This window comes from Apteryx mantelli, chromosome 1 (genome assembly GCF_036417845.1).
Source record: "Apteryx mantelli isolate bAptMan1 chromosome 1, bAptMan1.hap1, whole genome shotgun sequence".
Taxonomy (NCBI): Eukaryota; Metazoa; Chordata; class Aves; order Apterygiformes; family Apterygidae; genus Apteryx; species Apteryx mantelli.
In genome coordinates, this window is record NC_089978.1 from 135,026,750 (window position 1) to 135,044,832 (window position 18,083).

At 50.5% G+C, this 18,083-nt stretch overlaps 2 protein-coding genes across 6 annotated transcripts; both read left to right on the plus strand.

The window, feature by feature from the left end:
- Positions 1 to 1,372: 1,372 nt before the first annotated feature.
- LRRC23 (leucine rich repeat containing 23) lies at positions 1,373 to 7,385 on the plus strand. 2 transcript variants are annotated; one of them, XM_067303160.1, is made up of 7 exons: positions 1,373 to 1,566; positions 1,678 to 1,790; positions 2,743 to 2,996; positions 3,093 to 3,223; positions 5,811 to 5,947; positions 6,544 to 6,763; positions 7,016 to 7,385. In XM_067303160.1, exons 1-7 carry the CDS (start codon positions 1,462 to 1,464, stop codon positions 7,052 to 7,054), a joined length of 999 nt encoding a protein of 332 aa, XP_067159261.1. In that variant the 5' UTR covers positions 1,373 to 1,461; the 3' UTR covers positions 7,055 to 7,385. The 2 variants fall into 2 exon arrangements, with proteins under 2 accessions (XP_067159261.1, XP_067159254.1); XM_067303153.1 differs by having other exon boundaries at positions 1,374 to 1,566; positions 6,541 to 6,763.
- A 231-nt stretch (positions 7,386 to 7,616) lies between these two features.
- Positions 7,617 to 17,828, plus strand: ENO2 (enolase 2). Of its 4 annotated transcripts, XM_013958052.2 has the most exons (12): positions 7,617 to 7,728; positions 10,780 to 10,871; positions 12,059 to 12,154; positions 12,434 to 12,492; positions 13,536 to 13,605; positions 13,795 to 13,928; positions 14,797 to 15,019; positions 15,482 to 15,679; positions 15,808 to 16,009; positions 16,222 to 16,330; positions 16,473 to 16,531; positions 16,872 to 17,828. In XM_013958052.2, exons 2-12 carry the CDS (start codon positions 10,787 to 10,789, stop codon positions 16,939 to 16,941), a joined length of 1,305 nt encoding a protein of 434 aa, XP_013813506.1. In that variant the 5' UTR covers positions 7,617 to 7,728; positions 10,780 to 10,786; the 3' UTR covers positions 16,942 to 17,828. The 4 variants fall into 4 exon arrangements, with proteins under 4 accessions (XP_013813506.1, XP_067159225.1, XP_013813505.1 ...); XM_067303124.1 differs by lacking the exon at positions 12,434 to 12,492; XM_013958051.1 differs by lacking the exons at positions 12,434 to 12,492; positions 13,536 to 13,605.
- The last annotated feature ends 255 nt before the right edge of the window (positions 17,829 to 18,083 follow it).

The window sequence follows — 18,083 nt, forward strand, 5'->3', positions numbered from 1 at the left end:
TCATTTCATGTGAGGTTACACAGAGAACCCAAGTCTAATTCTACTCAACATTTTAATTACGAATTTGCCAGAGGGACTATCTTTCCTTGGAGATATTCAAAACTTGAATGACCACCACCCTGATCTATCATTGAAGTTGGCCCCATTCTGAGAAGGTGGGACATCCAGAGGTCCCTTCCCACCTAAGTTATCCTACAATTTTCTGAATATGCTCATAACACTTGTGGATGTTACCAAGCTGGGACAGTCTGGGAGCATTAAGGAAAGTAGGATAAGACCACAAAATGATGCTGATAAAGGAGAGACATCCTCTGAACTTTACAAATGGAATTTAATACCCCAAATGACAAGCCAATGTAGTTAGAGCAGCAAGCTAAAGCCAACAATCAACTTGGAGGAATATTGCCTGCAGGATGAGGAAAAAAGAAACTGCAAGCAGCTTGGATTACCAGTAAAATGCAAATCGGCAATGTGAATGTTGCTGCAGAAAATGGAGAGGTCATTCTGGCTTGTATTAACTGGAACACTGTCTGTAAAATATGGAAAGTCTTTTTTGTTTGTTTAGTTGGGCTGTTTTTGTTTGTTTGTTTGTTTGTTTGTTTTGCTCTACTGGGAACTGATGATATTTTGGATTTCATATTTGCCCTGTTTGGGGCAGCAGAAAGATATAGATTTGGTGGAGATGCTCTGAAGGATAACACTAGCAAGAGAAAAAAAAAAGATCTTTGAGGAAAGTCTGAGAATTAGATTTGTGCAGCTGAAGAAAACAAAGTCTGGCTGAGGATGTGTTAAGTGTCTTCTCATAGATGTAAGGAAGCAGCAATCAACTGTTTTGCACATCCGCCAAAGGCAGAAGAAGGAATAAACAATAAAAAACGTAGCGAAGAAAATATCAGGAATATATTAGGAACACTTTTTTTTTCTAGCTAACAGCGACCTAAGCATTGGCACTCCCCCTGTCCCCAGAAGTTTCCGGAGCGAGTGGCCAGACATCTGTCAGCGTGGCCTCAGGGTGCTCGTTGTTGCCTGGACGCAGGGAGACCAGCCGATCGACCTTCAGGGGCTTTTCCACCTGCCCTGAACTGTCGATCCCGGGGGTGACAGAGCAGCGCGGCCCGGCCTCGCCCCCCGCCCCGCCGCTCCCCCAGGGCTCACGCTCGCCCCGGCCCTCCCGGTCCCACCCCGGGCTCCTCTCAGCAGCGGCCGCTGCTGCGGCTGCCACCGCCTCCCCCGTTTCCATGGCAGCGGTGTGCGGGCACCGCGCCGCGCCACGCCGCGGGGAGGGCGGCCCTTCCTTGCGGGGGAGGGGGCGGGGGGAGGCTCGGCGCGGCCCGGATCGAGGCTGGCGCGGGTCGGGAGCCAGGCGGCGCCGGTGGGGTGGCGGGGCTCAGGGCTCAGCCCGGGGGGGGAGGCCCTCTCCCAGAGAGGCTTTGCTGCAGGTCGGAGCGGGAGTCCGTGAAGATGGTGGATGAAGAGCAGGGTGGTGGGTACGATGTTCTGGAGCAGGAGGGGGAGGAAGAGGAAGATGAGGAAGAGAAGGTGCTGTTGGAGCAGGAGGAGGAACAGGTGAGGGAGACAGGTGCCAAGGCTGGGAGGGATGGGGGCAACTGGCCCTTGACATCTCTCCCGACTGTCGTTTCAAACATCTGTGTTTTGCTCTCTCGCCCTCTCTCGCAGGTCCTGGTCCCGTGTCCCCTGATGGAGGAGAACCTGAAGGAGGGCCTCTCTCTCCTGTGTAAAACTGGCAATGGCCTGGCTCATGCCTATGTGAAGTTTGAAGCAAAGGAGAAGTGAGTGTGCAAACCATGCTCCAGTAGAAGGAGTCCTCTTCCTCCTCCTCCTCCTCCTCCTCCTCCTCCTCCTTCTTCTCCTCCTCCCCATGGATGTGTGTAGTCATGGCCCCCTGCTCTAAGCAGCTGCACCAGCCAGCTCCTGATCACTGGTGATGGCCCCATGGTGCAGGAGCATTTGCAAGGGCGCCTTCTCTGGCTGCCTCATTTCCAGTCTGTGTCTCAGGAGAGCCTGTCCAATATCAGCCCTGAGCTAGGGACCCCCTACGACATAGCCATGCACACTGCTGGGAGCATCAGCATTCCTGAAGACTGAGGGGTGCCTAGCATGTCCATTCCTCTAGACTGTGGTCCCCTAGAAGGGACTTGAACAGGGTGAGCTCCCCAAAGTCATCTCTAGGAATATCCATTGAGCATCTCTCCTGATAACTGCTCAGCTTTAACCTCTGCACCTGTGAGCACCATGCAGCAATGTCCTTGGCATAGTTTGGAGCCTCAGCTCCATCAGCCCACCCAAATAAACCTACACCTAACAGGCCTCAGTGAGACTGTGTCTTTCACCAGCCTTCTAGATATCTAGACTGGGCTCTTCCTGCTAGGAAGGTCCTTCCATACAGTCCTTGGTATTACCACTACTGTGTAGCAGACCCATTTCCAAAGTTCATCCTCTTTTCCACTCTGGTTCTGCTCTCTCCTGATAGTTACAGTTCAGTGGGAAGAAGTACTCCCTGTCCCAGGAAATCAGGTCTCCTCTTACCATTCAGCCTTGTTTACAAAATATTCAGCCTGTTCCTATTGCTTGCCTTTTCCTTCTCTCCAGCAAAGTTTTTCAGGACAGAAGGGAAGGGGGAGAGGAGGATGCCCTTCCTCTGGCAGTGGTGAGGGGCAAACTGAAAGCCAGTGGCCAGGGAGGAGTGTGAGAGGTGTTCTATTCACCTTCTCCCTCCCATAGGCACTTGACAGACATCAGCCTCCTCCAATGCTACATTCACCTGCGGTATGTGGATTTGTCAGAGAACAAGCTGCAAGACTTGTCTCCACTGAGCAGCCTAACTCACCTGCTTTGGCTGAAGGTGGATGGGAATCTGCTTACCAGTGCCTGCATGCAGGAACTGCCCTACCTCCAGATCATCAGCTTTGCTCACAACCGTATCAAGGATATGGAGGGCATTACTCACCCCCGCTTAGCCAACCTCAGCCTTAAAGGTGATACAGACCACCTCTCTTCATTCTTGTGTAGATAGGAAGCTCTCTTTGGGTGGGATTAACTCCCTTGTTGCTTCTTCCTCCTCTGGCACTCAGGAAATAAAATCAAGACAGCGCTGGGCCTGAGTCAAGGACAATTGTTCAGCCTGCATATCCTGGAGCTGCGAGGAAATAAGCTAGAGAGCACAGCAGGGCTCAACCTTCCCAAGCTCAAGAACCTATATCTGGTAAGGGATCAACCAGCTTGGGGAGCGGGACAGAGATGCTGCACAGCCTGGTGCCTTCAGTCAGTGGGAAGAGGGGAGATGTTGTCCCCTTCAAAGCAGCATAATTTCCATGCTAGCCTGCTCCGTTCAGTCTTCTCAGCCTGAGAGAGGAACAGTTTTCAGAGAACAAAATCACTTCTTTGGGGCAGATCCTTCCACATTGTCTGCTCAGATGGTGCAAAGGGAGTAGTAACGTTTTGTATAAAGATTCCCATATTAATTGAGCCATGGGAAGATGAAGCTGATGCTGCAAGGACAGTCTTCAAGGCACTCATGCAATAGGAATTTAAAGGTCAATTTAAAGGAACTGAATCAAATTTGTTTAATATATGACACAGTTGCAAATGAAATTTAGCATTAATAAAGCTACACCCACTAGCAGGAAAACTAGGAGCTGGTTGTGTACCATGTGGCATTTCAGACAGTATCCGTTTGAAGATAAGGATGCTGCTGTTAGTAGGGCTGTGTTACTTCCTGTTTTTTATGCAGTAGTGGTGACAAAAGCCAGTTAGAGCAAGGTCAGGTATACAAGCAGCAGGGAGGAAACAATGTGCAACATACTGAGATAGCTTTCTGTAAGAGATGGTGGCCTCACATCTATGTGAAGAACTGGTACGTAAGGTAAGGTGATGATGCAGTCATTTAATTAAAGGAGTCATAATGAATGTTGATTTAGGAAAAAAAAAAAAAAGAAAAAAAATCCCTTCTGCATTATCCTGTTGGTACTTGCAGGGCCAGAGCCTTTAAAACTTTTTACACTGATGTAATGGAAAAAGTGAGAGCAATAGTAGGTTACTATGCATTTTACAGACTAGTGGTCTGTGAGCTCCCCACCCTAATTCCCTCACCAGCTCCTAGTTTCCTCTAGGGTTTAATCTACTAATCCTTCCTGGCTTTTAAATCTGTTCACACTGCCTTTTGCTAAATCAGATTTTCCTCTTTTTCTCATTATCTTACCCTCTTTACCTGGCCCATCCAATTCATGCTCTTCCTTGGCCAGTTTCCCTTAAAGTCCTCCTTCCTCTACAAAATGTCCTTTTCCTGAGAGACCCTGTCCCAAACTGGTGTCATATCCCAACAGTTCAGCCTTTGCTCTTTTTATCTGACTTGGGCATTGTCCACCTCACTGTCTGGGTACCAGCAAGGAACCAAGAACACAGCAGAACCTCTCCCTCTTTCCCCTTCAGGTATCTGCACGCTTAGAGACTGCAGCCCTGAGCCACAATTGCAGGGGAAGTCCTGCTCAGTGTCAGGCTGGTGTATGCAGGGGAGAGCATGTAATTTCCGGGGATTTTCCAAACTTGACTGCACAAGGCCCTAAGCAGCCTGATCTAGCTTTGGTGTTAGCCCTGCTTGGGGGGGGGGGGGGGGAGGGGAGGGGGAGAGGGAGGTTGGACAAGAGACCTCTAGAGGTCCTTTCCAGCCTAATTCTTTCTGTGAATCTATTGCCAAATTTAAGAACTTCAGGTTTCCCCATCTTATAGCTTGAAACACGGTGAAGTGAATTCAATTCAATGTTGGGGAATCTCAAACTAATAGAACAACATTCTTCCTGTCACAAGATTGTCAGATTTGTTGCAAGAAGGTGTGCTTATGGATGGATAACAAAGATTATACCAGTAAATGCTTAAAGTTAAACAAACAACCCCCATCCTCCTGCAACCTCTCTCAAGAACATCCAGCCTGCTTTTAGATCAGCCTAGAGGAGCAGAAGAGGAAAATTCCTGGAGGTAGATTTCCCCCACAGGAAAAGCAGCTGACACTAGAAGATCCCTAGACTATGTCGACTATGTGGTTGAGAAGAGCTGGTGATCCATTCTTCGAACACACTTCTGTTTTATGCTCAGACCCATGCTTTCCTCTCCATAGTGTTTCTCTCTGAGGCCTTAAGGACTCAGATTAGACACGACTGTGGAAGGTGATGCTGTGCTGGCAGTAGAGTAGATGACTGAAGAGTGCATGCTCTAGTTAGTCTGGATCATGGTACATCCCAGCATAACTAAAGGCTGTGTAGGCATTATTCATCTGGGGTGGTTTTGTCTCAATCACTGAGTGATGCTCCAGGAAACTTTTTCAGAAAACTTTTGGTCCTTGAACCTGAATATTTAGAACTCTTTTTGGCTAGGTTCTGAACAACCTTATCTAGCTTTGGAGTTAACCTTGTTGTGAGCAGGGTGTTGGGCTAGAGACCTCCAGAGGTCCCTCTCCATCTAAATCTTTCCGTGAGTCTAATAGGCATTGAAGATCCTGAACCAAGGTGCACAGCCTAGAGTTGCAATAAATTCTTGAGGTATTCCATCCTCCATCTCTAAAATTTCCTCTGGGATTTCCACTCCAGCCTCACTGGCTTCTGGCTATCCTGTTCTTCACTACTACATAGCCTCCTTCCTGCAATGTTACATGTGCCATGCCCCACTTCAGAAAAGGGTGCATTAAGGGTGATAGGGAGTCTGAAGGGTAGAAAGAGCTTTAAAGATCAGAAATAATTGCTTCCCTCCCCTGTGTCTCCCTCCTTTTCCTTCTCTCTTCCTGCCTCCCTGGTGCTCAGGCCCAGAATGCCATTAGCAGCCTTGAAGGCCTTGAGGGCCTAGGACAGCTCACAACTCTGCACCTGCGTGACAACCAGCTTGAAACCCTGGATGGATTCTGTAGTACCATGAAGTGCCTGCAGTACCTCAATTTACGGTGGGTCCTCCCTGCTCTGTACCAGGACCAGAAAAAACCCTCAACAGGCTGTATTCCCATTTGTGTCTTTAGGATTTTCTGGTTTCTTTGGGAGTTGAAGCCCTGATAGGAATTGATTGGCCTTTACAGCTCTTAACTTGTGTCCAGGGTTCAGCTGTCTAGGGGTATCACAGCCGGGACTTTTCCTGGGCTTCTTGGAAGAGATCTACCCCTCCAGTCACTCTCAGACCCCACCTCATACTTTTTATTTGTTGCCAAAACTTCTTTGGATCCCTCTCCACTTTCTCTGTGTCCTGGCCATAAACATAAGTATCCTTTTTTTCTAGGCATTTGCCATACAGTGGTATGGCTAAACCAGATAATTCAATGGACTCCTTAAGCACAGAGAAATCCAGAGGAAATGTTCTTTTTGTCCCTCAGTTTAGGGAGCTCTGTACAGATCTGTGGTCTATCACAGGTCCATGGTCTAAGGTCTATGGTCTGTCATGCTGCTAAGTTTTGCTTTATCTGTGTTGTCAGCTTACTGTTCTGAAGGGACCTTGCTACTTATATTTACCTCTCTCTCCCTGCCCACTGTGCTCCCTCCTCTTAAGGAGCAATGGGATCAGTAGCCTTCAGGAGGTGGCAAAGCTACAGGCGCTCCCCATGCTGCGGGCACTGGTACTGTTGGACAATCCATGCTCTGATGAGGCCGATTACCGGATGGAGGTCCTGGTCCTCCTGCCCCACTTGGAGCGCCTTGACAAAGAATTCTTTGAGGAAGATGAGCGGGCAGAGGCAAACAAAATCCGGCAGCAAAGGCAGGAGGAAGAACAGGTGAGAATGGCATGGGGAGGAGAAGAAAGTGAAGGGAAAGAGAGACGTCAGACTTGTCAGTCAAGAGTCTACTGTTCTAGGTTAGAGGAGGAAAAGGCTGAGGGAAGCCAGTCACAAGGGCAGGGAGGCCTGCAACAGACACAGCCCAGCATCACAACCCTACTGCCATTTCCAACCCTAGTAGCAGGAGTGAGAGAGAGGAAAAACAGTAGGGCATGGAGTCATTTAACTTCTCCCTCTTTTATTCTTCAGGAAATGGAGGGATCTGCTGATGGTGATGTGACTGAGTGACCCTTGGTTTTACCACCTGTTCCCCGAGCCCCTCATGATATGGAGATGCCCTCCCATTGCTGGCATGTATGTGGCAGGGAAAGCAAGAGCTCCAGGTGTCTGCATGTGCCAAACCCACCTTCACCTTTTTGCCTGGAGAAAAGAGGAGGGTTACCCACCTTGGTCCTGGAAGCTATCCTGAGGAACTGCAGGGCTCTTGCAGTCACTGCACACACACTCTACTCTCAGAAGGCCCTGGGGAAAAGGGGAGAGTTGTAGGTTGTGTGGTTTTATTTATGGCTCCCAAAACTCCTGCAAGATTTTTTGATTTGAATAAAAATAATTAATGAGTCTGGAGTGACTGGAATTGTTTATTCTGCACACCCACTCCTATTCCCTGGCTCTCTTACCCTCGTCTGTCTGTGTCTATCCCCTGTCTGTCTGTCTCTCTTTCTCTCTCCATCCTCTACGTGCTGTTTGCAAAGCTTTGCTAAATCCTGACTCGTCGCAGCTCTGGGTCACATGCTGCTGTCCCGGCCCTATCAGGGGCGTCTCCATCCTGCTGCTGCCGCTGCCGCCGTTGGCTTAGAGGACACATCATCTCCCCTTGAGGTCCTGCATCCCTCCTCAGCTTCGTTCTCCTCTCCTTTCTACCAGCACTTTCTCAATCTCTCGTTCACCCCTGCCCTAGGAAGGTAAGTGTCTCCCCATGGCCAGCATCCCCCCACCCTCACTGCATGCATTTCTGTGCTCCCCACCCTGTGCCCTCCAAACCCCCCACACACTTGGGTCCCTGCAGAGAAGGACCAGGGTGAGTGGCGTTAAACAACCACACTCCTCTCACTTCCTTCCCCTGCTCCTCCCACTTCTTTTTTCTCCCCCCTCCCCTCACTTTTCGTATTTTAATTGCAGGTACTCCTTGCTTCCCTACCCTGTCAGGCGTCATTTCAGATTTGAATTTCAGGAGGGGGGCAACCAATAAACATGGGTTGTGTTCCCAAGGGCATTGCAGGGAAGATGTGGGATGGAGCTTTACTTGGGGGAGGGGTTGGTAGTAGGGAAGGAGGGAGAATTCAGTTTGGGCATTGCTGGGGAAAGGACCCAATCTGGGAGCAGACCAGTCCCCCCAGGTGGTGTCATAAATACAGGAACTCAGCCAGATCGCAGAGAGAGGGAGGGAGGAGGAGAGGGGATGTTTTCTTATCTTTCACAGCCCCATGCCACACAGGAGGAGGAGAGCAGCAGGGAGAGGAAGTGACAGTCAAGCAAGTGATAGCTACATCAGCCACGACACTGCAGCAGTGAGGGCTTCCTGAGAGCAGCGCCCAGCTTGGGGGAATTGCAGCAGCACCAGGTCCCCGGGACACAGGACTGCTGGCTGTGGCATGGAGGAAAGGTCTTTGCAATGCTGGCCTGCTCAGCAGGGAGGGGGGGGGAAACTGCTGCAGCATGAACTTCAGCAAGCCAGTGCCCTGGCGACGTGCACTGTCACAAAGCAATGCCCACAGGAAGGCACTGCAGCAGTGTGAGTCTCCCAGTGGTGCCCTGCCCAGCCTCTGCCCAAGGGAGGCTGCCAGGTTCCAGTCTGGCTGCTCCCCCTCCTCACTGCAGTCAACGGGTTCTCAACTACCGCTCTGTCCCAATCCCTTATCCCAGCTTATCCGCCTTTGACCTGCTTTCAGGACAGTGCAGCTGATGCCAGGGATTTCAGCATGGTCCTTCATGCTGTGCAAAGGAGGGCAAACAGAGGGGGACAAGGGGAAGAAGCATGAGTAGAGAAAAGGGTGGAAAGAGCTAGAGGGGAGAAGAGATCAAGTGAGCAATGGGGTGGGGTGGGCCAGGCTGGATTTGTGCTTGTCATTTGGCTTCCTCAAGAGTGGTCCCAACGGGGCAGGTGGACATGGGCAGAAGGATGTGGCCACAGGCAGCGTGAGCACATAAGCAGGAGGGGCACTGCATCTGGCACAGAGCTTGTTGTCAGGTCCCTGCTGTGCCAAAGATCACTTTAACAGGGTCCTGTTCTCTCCTCTGCGGAGGCTGTTGGGGCATGGCCAAGGCACTCCTGCAAAGGAAGCTCACAGCAGCACGGGCACTGCTCTGGGGGAAGTTCCCACAGCGTGTGCCAGATGGCGTGAGGAGCACTGCCAAGGTGGCTGATGGGGGATCCCAGCCCAGATGGACATGGTGGAGGGCCCTGCCTGGACTCCAGGGAGTCCTGGTTTCACTGACTGCAGCTCCCCACTACTGGAAGCTTTTGCTGAAACTTCAGCGCAAAGTGATTTCCCCACATCCGTGTGATTTCCATTAGCCAGAGGCAATGGGATCAAGAGCTCCCCAGTGTTGCACAGCCCCACGGCTGGCTGGTGGCGGGGTGGGGGGTGGGGGGGGAGGGCAGACATGACATACAAGGCCAATCTGTGGGAATAAGAAGGTGGACTGAGGCAGGGGAGAGTATTTTGGACTCCCCCACCCCACCCCCAGAAAGCAGATTGCAGCCAGAGAAGCACTTTCAAACTGCTGTCCCCACCCACAAGCCTGTTTTCTACTTCAGGTTTAACTAGGTGCATCCAAAATGCCAAATTTCCTTCTCTCCCCTACTTATTAGATAGAGAGATACCTCCCAGCCTCATGTATTTTCCTATGCCATGTGCAGAGGGGCAGATTCAGAGGCTGGGATCAGTCCTCTGTATCTGGGCAGGGCCATGTTTCCCTCCCCGTCTGCAGAGCTATTTCTTCCATGTTTTAAGCATTGCGGCCTGTAGTAAAATGGCTTCTCAGGTTCCTGGCCTCCTCTATGCTCCCTCACCTTGGTGCAGCCCTCCTCCCCCCCCGCTGCCCTGCACCCTGGCAGTGGCTCCAGCAGTGACTCTCAAGGGTGGCAGGGAGGCTGAGTAGTGCAGCTTGCTGTGGAGCTGGGTCTGGAGAGCGGGGGGAGAAGCGTCCGCTCGGCCCCCCATGCTGTGGGCTGGGGAGGGCACAAGGGGCCCCACCAGCCCTGGAGTGGCCCAGACCAAAGCGACTGCTGTGCTGGGGCTGTGAGGGGATGCTGTGGTGTTCAGCAGCTGCGTCCTTGCTGGCTCTGGGAGGCTCTGCTGGAGGAGGAGGTGCTGGGAGCCGCTGCTGGGCCTGCGGGCACCTCTCAGCCACACCAGCTGATCCATCCCTTTCCACTGCTTGCAGCTGCTGTGACACCCTCTGGATCCCTGCCTATCCTGATCCACCTTGGGGGCTTGAGAAGGAAGGGGAGAACACTCAGCTGCAGCTCTGGGAGAGAGGGAGAGAGCTCCCAGAGCTCCCAGTCTCTCATCTGTGGTGAAAGCACAGAGTAGATTGAAATAAACACTCCATTCCCAGATCTTGGACTTTGGATAGCAATTTTCACATCTCTCCTTCAGTCTGAACTTCCTCGAGCCAATAGCTTTAGCTCCAGCTCCTAAAATACCTTTCTTGAGCTCCCTTCTCTCTGGCAGTGTCTGTTTTGGAAATGAGAAGGGCACCACATCTGGGAGGTCTCTCAGAGTGGTGCAGAACCAGGCATCCTCCCTCTCCCTCTCTCTCTTTCCTTTCCTTCCCCTTTCCCCTCCGTCTCCCTTTTTCTCTTCCTTCTCCTCCCCCCTCCCTCTTTCTTCTCTTCTCTTCTCTTCTCTTCTCTTCTCTTCTCTTCTCTTCTCTTCTCTTCTCTTCTCTTCTCTTCTCTTTTCTCTTCTCTTTTCTCTTCCCTCTCCTCTCCTCTCCTCTCTCCAAAGATTCATCATGTCGATTGAGAAGATCCATGCCCGAGAGATCCTGGATTCTCGTGGGAATCCCACTGTTGAGGTGGACCTGTACACACACAAAGGTAGGTGGGAGAGGATGAGTTGTGAGAAGGGAACTCCTACCTATGCTGGAGGAGCTGGATCTCTATAGCAACTTGGCAGCTATATAGCAGCCTGCCTAGAGCACGGAGTATAAACTTCCAGTATAAACTTTCTAGTGAACATCTGGCAAACAGCAAGCCAGGAAAAATGGCAGCTCTTCTGATCTCTGCCTGTGGTTTGTCTGTGGCTCTGACTGTACATGTGTTCAGCACCTTTGTACATAGGGCTGGTAAATCACCCTCTGCATCTGCAGCCCCCAGTGAGGAGGTGCCTGCTGCCCTGCTCGTTTCCATTTCAAAGGTCTCTTCCCCTCTACCCAGAGTGGAAGATGCTGGTATTCATGTCTGGCCACATGTGATTTCTCTAGTGAATCTCAGAAGTGTGTTCTGTCTCATCGTGAGCTCTGCAATAGGTGTTGATGGGAAATCACAATGAAACAGCTGAGTGCTGTGTGTATGACTTGAGCTATGTGTCTCATAGTAGCAGGGCCTGAAAGTTTCATTAACATAAGCATATGCATCTCCTTGTTCTATGCATGCAATGCCCTCCTGCAGCTGTGGTTTTTGTCCTGTGAGGTTGGAAGTACATCATGATGTTGTGGGAAGGTTTGTCCCTGAGTCCTCTGTGCAGGCATGTATGTCTGTACCTCTCAGCTAGAAGAGCTGCATGTGCATGTGCATATGCACATGGGCTGAAAGGGGTGAGGAGCTGTGAGTGGCCGGAAAAGGGACTTTACTGGTCCTTTCTCTTCTTTCTTCAGAGAGGCAAAAAAGCCAGCCCCAATCAGAAGGGGAGGAAATCTTTGGCAGCTGTGATTCAGCCTGCTTGCAGCAGGGGGCAGGCAGGGGTGCCAGGACAAGAGCTCAGCAGACAGACATGCACGTGTCATTCGTAATTCTGGGACTGATGTGGGTTTCTTTGTGGCTGAGATTCAGGCTTTCCAAGCTCTGTGCCTCAAAGCTTTTGGCCATGGATGGATTTGTTTCTGTCAGTTGGGTTTTCTGCCTCTAAGAGGACCAGCCATGAGTGGCCAGCCACTGGGGCCATGTGTTTGCACAATTGGTTACCATATTCTTTCCCATGAGAGTAAAATAGAAGCAGATGCATGAGAGCTTTCCTTCCTCTTTATCTTCCACTCTTCTCACACCTGTGTTTTGCTATCTCTCAGGCCTGTTTCGAGCAGCAGTCCCCAGCGGTGCATCCACTGGGATCTATGAAGCACTGGAGCTACGAGATAATGACAAGTCACGGTTCCTTGGAAAAGGTGGGGAGGTGCCTGCTCCCACACCCCCATCCTGGGGTTGCGTGTGCATGGGGATCCACTGGAGGGTCTCACTCATCCACTAATGTAACGTGGATGTTATTCTGCTGACCTCAGTGAGACCCCAAAGGCATAGAGTTAGCATTAAAAGATCAGGCCTTGACTTTCTCTTGCTGTCTCCTTCTCTCAGTCCTGCTGTATTGCTCCTCTCTCTCCCTTTCTCTATTCTTTTCTTTGCCTCACGCTCTCTCTCTCTCTCTCTTTCTCTCTTCCCTTCTTTAGGGGTCCTGCAGGCCGTGGATCATATCAACAGCACTTTCACACCAGCTCTCGTGGGCTCTGTAAGGATTTCTCTTTATTCTCCCTTATTGGACATTTACTCTGCTCTCTCTCTTTCCCCCTTATCTCTGTTTCTGCCTCTTTTTTTTTTACTGGGCTAATAGACACAGTGATGTTCTCTGACAACTTGGGCACACCCCTCCTGTGCCTCCACGCGTGTATGTGTCCGCAGAGTGGAAAAGAATTAACCCTACTGGCTCCATTGCAGCATCTCTACCATCTAATCAGTCACCTTGATGCTCACTGTAGGGCTCTATCCCTATTTCAGATGTGCTCCTTCTTAAGCACTACATAAATCTCATCCACATGTCTCCGGACTTGCGCCCATTCTTCTCATCCCCTCTCCCTCCAGCATTCATGGTGTGGTAGAGCAATGACCACATCTGTGCAAGGTCTGGAAGCCCCCACAGCACAGTTTGTGTCCTTGCATAGTGGTGGTGACACATCTGTAACCAATTTACTGATGAAGACCTGGAACAGAGTGATTCCAGTTGCTCTGAAGAGAGCTGAACTGGAGCTACACGCTACACCAACTACAGCCCACACCAGTGTGTACCTCCCTGAGGAGTCAGGCTGAGAGACCAACTCACTCCACCCTTGAAAACACATGGCCTGGTGGAGGCTCCCTGTTCTGGGCTTAATCCTGCTCTCCACCTTGCTCCCAGGGATTGCTCCATCCAGCTCATATCTGCACACTTGTAGTGTCTCTGTAGCCATACCACCACAAAGCTCCCTAGAAGCTGCCAAAAGGCTGGGCAAATCCTTGAGTGAGTAATTTCCTGAGCTCTGTGTGGCCTTGCCTGGGCTGTCACTGACCCCTAATCCAGCTCGGGTATATCTACACTGCACTGCAGTCACACTGCCATGGCTACATAACTTGACTATATACCAAGGGACTGAATTCCAAGCTTTGTGTGTATATATTCCTCCACAAGCCAAAGAAGTCCCAGTCCCCCCAGCTTCTCCATCAATGCTTCCTTTCTCACATACCAGAGCTAGCAATTCTTTTCAAGCTCCCCTTCTTAGGAGCTATTTCTTCTTGCAGGGCCTCTCTGTGGTAGATCAAGAGAAGATAGACAATATGATGCTTGAGATGGACGGCACAGAGAACAAATGTAATTCATTCTTTTTTGGTCTGGAAAGTGAATACTATGAGAGGGTGGAGGGAGGCTGCAAAGGTGGAGTAGGGGGCATTAGCAGGGCTGTCAGAGCATGTGTGAGCCCAAGGCTGGGTTGGCAAGGGGAACTGCCGGGCAGAAGGGAGGTGTTTGAGAGGCTTCATTCCTTTTTGGTTTTGCCTACAGCCAAGTTTGGTGCCAATGCTATCCTGGGAGTTTCACTGGCTGTGTGCAAGGCGGGAGCTGCAGAGAAGGACGTTCCCCTGTATCGGCACATTGCTGACCTGGCCGGCAACTCTGATCTCATCCTTCCCGTGCCAGTAAGGCTCCTCCATCCCTGACATCCAAATTCAGAAACTTCAAAAGAAACTTCAAAGAGTGTATTGGGAGGGAGAGAAGGAAGGGATATAGGACTGAAACACCATCTGAATGCACTGTAGTGGTCAAGAAAGCAAACCAAGGCCTAAGATTTGAGAAAGACTGAGAACAAAATGCCCACACCCTGAGTAGTGCATGAAGTTCTCCCCTCCCAATCTCCACAAGGGTAGAAGGGAACTGGAAAAGACACAGAAAAGGGTAAGGAGACTGATTAAAGGCATAGAGCAGCTTTTGTAGAAGAAAGAGCTATGTAAAGTAGGATGTTTCAAACTGGAAAAGAGGGGACTTAGGAGGATATGGTAGAAGTTGTGGTGGGGGTTGGTTGGGAATCAACTGTTCGCTCTCAGCACAAGAACTAGAGGGCATCATGTGAACCCACTAGAGGCACAGTTCAAAAGAAGAGAAGGTGGGTCTTCACGCTAGGAGTAGCTGCCCCGTGGAACTCTTTGCCAAAGGGTGTTGTGGATGCTAAAATTTTCATGTGGTCAAGGGGAAAACAGAGAAGGTCCTGGAAGAGAGATTGACCTAGCATTACTGAATGCACAGATAAACATATCCACCTTGGGAGATCTCTGAGAGGTAAATAGCTGGGAAAGTCCTCTCCAACCATTTGCTTTGTGCCACGGTTGGAGAGAGGACCCCAGGCTATTTGGGCCTTTGCTTTGATGCACTGCATAGTACATCAGATGTACTATGTTACCCTGTGGATGTGGTATATTACAAATGGACACAGTGACCCATCCAAGAGCCTCCTCAAGCTGGTGCCAAGATGGGTACTGTCAGCTCTGATTCTCTTTTGGACTCTTCCAGGCTTTCAATGTGATCAACGGAGGTTCCCATGCAGGGAACAAACTGGCCATGCAGGAGTTCATGATCCTGCCTGTGGGAGCTGAAAGCTTCCGTGATGCAATGCGCATTGGGGCTGAAGTCTATCATAACCTAAAGAGTGTCATCAAGGAGAAGTATGGCAAAGACGCCACCAATGTGGGTGATGAGGGAGGCTTTGCCCCCAACATCCTGGAAAATAGTGAAGGTGAGAGCCATGCAGAGATGGGATAACCCTGCCTGCAATGCTGTGACTGAGGCCTTTCTACTCCCAGGTCACAGCATTCCCCCAACTTTGGTTCAAAACATCATGCCTTGAGGTCAGTGACCTCCTGTGTTAGGAGATGGTTTCCTTCCCCCCAGGGGTCTCGTCCTTTTCACAGCCTGTCCATACAAATCTTTCATGCATGTCCAGACATCCCCAAGGCCTTGCTCTAAGCTGTCACTGAGCTGTGGGACTGTTTTTTGATTTCTTCTCATTCCTTTGGATATGGCCTCCACAGCCTCTGGCCTCCCTTCTTCCTCTCCCATCCCACTGTCAGCCTCTCTCAGCTGCTCCTGCTCTCAGGATCATCCCAGTGGAACATCTGTGATACTGCCTGAGTTCCCAGTGAAAGTCAGAGTTCTTTGCATGGACTGACTCTCCTGACTGCAACTCTCCTCTTCCCAGCTCTGGAACTCCTCAAGGAAGCTATTGACAAGGCTGGCTACACAGACAAGATCGTCATTGGTATGGATGTGGCAGCCTCTGAGTTCTACTGTGATGGCAAATATGACTTGGACTTCAAGTCCCCAGATGACCCAAGCCGCTACATTTCTGCAGATGAGCTTGGTGACCTCTACCAAAGCTTTGTACGTGATTATCCAGGTGAGCTGCTGTGCTTGGCAGTGGGGAATCAGCACTGGTATTGCATACCTAACAGGTACATCCCCTCTGTGTTTTGGGGGTGGGAAAGAAAGCAGCTTTGACTCAGGCTTCTTCTGTTTTCCCTTCAGTGGTCTCCATCGAGGATCCCTTTGACCAAGATGACTGGGAAGCTTGGTCCAAGTTCACAGCCAATGTGGGAATTCAGATAGTGGGAGACGACTTGACGGTGACAAATCCCAAGCGCATTGAGCGAGCTGTTGAAGAGAAGGCCTGCAACTGTCTCCTGCTCAAAGTCAACCAGATTGGATCTGTCACAGAGGCCATTCAAGCGTGAGTCCATCCCGCTGTCCCTGCTGTCCTATAAGAGGGGAAGGGTTGGTGCTGAACCACAGCAGGGTCTAGCACGATCCATTGGACAAAATCATCTTTGTCTCCACAAGAGTGTAGGATGCTGAGAGTGGGAAGAGAGGATGCCTGGATCTCACCCTGTGCAGGTAGTAGTTACAGGAGGAGCTACTGATTGCATTTCTTGCTCCTCGCAGATGTAAGTTGGCCCAGGAGAATGGCTGGGGTGTGATGGTGAGCCACCGATCTGGAGAGACTGAAGACACCTTCATTGCTGATCTGGTTGTGGGACTATGCACTGGGCAGGTAGGTGAAACCCAGGCTATGGACAACTTTTGAAGAGGAAAATAAGAAGGGTGTGAAGACAGACACCCCCCCCCCCCCATGGGGAAACTGGTGCAAGTCATAATAGTGTATTACAGTGTTCATTATGTGGAATACTTTACAGATAAAGACGGGTGCTCCCTGCAGGTCTGAACGCCTGGCAAAATACAACCAGCTCATGAGGTAAGGGGTTCCAAGGATGGGAACACATAAGAGAGAATAGAGAAGCAACTAACTGGCATGGGAGAAATTGAGAGCCCAAGGGTAGATGGGGTTTGTGGGGGAAACATTATGAAAACAGGGCCCAGACCCAAGAATTGGATCCCAGGCACATCTCTGGAGCAGACCCCTTCCCTACTCCTTGGCATGATGGGGCAGCACCCTCATGCACAGCAGCTGGAAGGAGCAGAGCTCCTCTATCCCATTTCAGCTTGCTGGCTGATGCACTGCATCTCAGGTCCTCTGGTGCCTCTGATGCTCCCTCACAGAAGGGTCTAATGTTTGCTGTCTCTCTCTTCTGCAGGATTGAGGAAGAGCTTGGTGATGAAGCACGCTTTGCTGGACATAACTTTCGCAATCCAAGTGTTCTTTGAACATTGTCCCCAGGGCACCACCACCCTGCTGCTCTTTCCCAAGTCACAGTCTCTGAAGCCCTCTTCTCTCCACTGCTCCCTTTTCTGCTCTTTCTTTCCCCTCTGCCACCTGCCACTCTTACCTCAAATCCCCATGAGTTCAGGTCTGTCTGGCTAGATGTATCCAGGTGAAGGATGAAAGTGAGGCCTACCCTCTCTCCCTTCCTTTGGGGTCATAAGCATTTCTAAATCTAGGCATTTTGTGTCTTCTGTTTTTGCGCAGGGACCATGCCTGAGTCACTTTGTTCACATATTAGACTATGGGAGCCTGCCGCCTGGTGTGTTTATGTTGTATGCCGAAACATGTGCAGTGAACATAAGCGCGTTGGCTGGTGTGTTTGGACAAGTGTTGCATCTGTAGCTGTGTTTGGATGAGTGTTGCCAGTGGCTCTCGTTGTGCATGTGTATAGGCGCATGTGTACTGGCCTACACTGTCATTTTGCCCCAGGTATGTTTGCACTGAGCTGTGACGGGACCCAAGTGTCTCTTCATTCCACTCTGAGTGTTGTGTTGTATTGAGCTGTGCTTGTCAGCAGCTTAGCGTTGAACTGCACCACTTTCAGTCACTCGGTGTATGTGTGCTGTCAGTCTCTGGATTAAGCAGTTCTGTGGGGTATTGTGGGTCAGTGCATAGTAGCATGGGGAGTGTATTAAGACACAGTTGTAAACAAACACATGCTTTCATTTGCTTCTCTTGACCTTTTTCTCTCTGTTTCCTTCTCTCCTGCTCTCCTTCACCCTGTCCTCCACCCATAATGTCTGCTTTGCCTTCTGGACAACCCACGCTCAGCCGAGCAACAGACAAACTACAGAACCCTAAACTCAATTAAAATGTATTTCACACCTGAGTTGCCTGACTTGGCCTGATGTTTTTCTCTACACAACTGGTGTCTGGGAAACCTTGCAAGCAAAGCAAAAGATCAAACAGAAAGGTAGCCAAAACAAGTAGAGGGACAGGCAAAAGAAAGAGAAAGCCAGGTATCCCCATCTTTCACAGCCCTGCCACATAGCTAGAATGGTCTGTCGACTGCATGGCTCCAGAGAAGAGAGCTAGAGAATACTGAGAGGAGGGCGAGTGGGAAGGTGTGAATTCCCTCCCACCC

Bases quoted from the DNA above. Each gene is read 5' to 3' on its own strand.
- ENO2 (XM_013958052.2), top strand. From the start codon at position 10,787: ATGTCGATTGAGAAGATCCATGCCCGAGAGATCCTGGATTCTCGTGGG. The intron at 12,155-12,433 runs GTGGGGAGGTGC...TCCCTTCTTTAG, and splicing joins GTCACGGTTCCTTGGAAAAG to GGGTCCTGCAGGCCGTGGAT. The intron at 12,493-13,535 runs GTAAGGATTTCT...TTCTTCTTGCAG, and splicing joins CACCAGCTCTCGTGGGCTCT to GGCCTCTCTGTGGTAGATCA.
- LRRC23 (XM_067303153.1), top strand. From the start codon at position 1,462: ATGGTGGATGAAGAGCAGGGTGGTGGGTACGATGTTCTGGAGCAGGAG. The intron at 1,567-1,677 runs GTGAGGGAGACA...CCTCTCTCGCAG, and splicing joins TGGAGCAGGAGGAGGAACAG to GTCCTGGTCCCGTGTCCCCT. The intron at 6,764-7,015 runs GTGAGAATGGCA...TTTATTCTTCAG, and splicing joins AAAGGCAGGAGGAAGAACAG to GAAATGGAGGGATCTGCTGA.